General features: G+C 71.5%; 1 protein-coding gene across 1 annotated transcript in view; it reads left to right on the top strand.

Moving 5' to 3' along the window:
- Positions 1 to 295, top strand: part of LOC104291587 (sodium- and chloride-dependent glycine transporter 2-like) — a 29,233-nt gene that overhangs the window by 9,047 nt on the left and 19,891 nt on the right. The window contains exon 5 of the mRNA XM_009890840.1: positions 91 to 233. Within this exon, the coding sequence (XP_009889142.1) occupies positions 91 to 233 (143 nt within the window). The remainder of the gene's footprint in view (positions 1 to 90; positions 234 to 295) is intronic.

Raw genomic sequence — 295 nt, 5'->3', positions numbered from 1 at the left:
GCGCAGGCAGGGTGAGGGCCCGCGCGGGGGGATGCGGGGGGCGCTGCCGTGCTGGCGGAGCGGGGCTGAGCCGAGCCGTGCCCTGCGCAGGTGGTGTACTTCACAGCCACTTTCCCCTACCTGGTCATCCTCATCCTCATCATCCGGGGGGCCACATTGGAAGGATCCCTCAGCGGTGTCCGCTTCTACCTCTCCTCGGACTGGAGCAGGCTGCAGAGCGCCCAGGTAACCCCGTGCCGGGGCCGGGGGGTCCCCAACAGCAGCGATCCCCCCCATCTGGCACCGCCGGGGGGGG

Source organism: Charadrius vociferus, unplaced genomic scaffold (assembly GCF_000708025.1).
Source record: "Charadrius vociferus isolate BGI_N301 unplaced genomic scaffold, ASM70802v2 scaffold138, whole genome shotgun sequence".
NCBI classification, from domain to species: domain Eukaryota; kingdom Metazoa; phylum Chordata; class Aves; order Charadriiformes; family Charadriidae; genus Charadrius; species Charadrius vociferus.
Note: the sequence above shows the minus strand (reverse complement) of the source record. Positions and strands in the feature narration are given on the sequence as shown.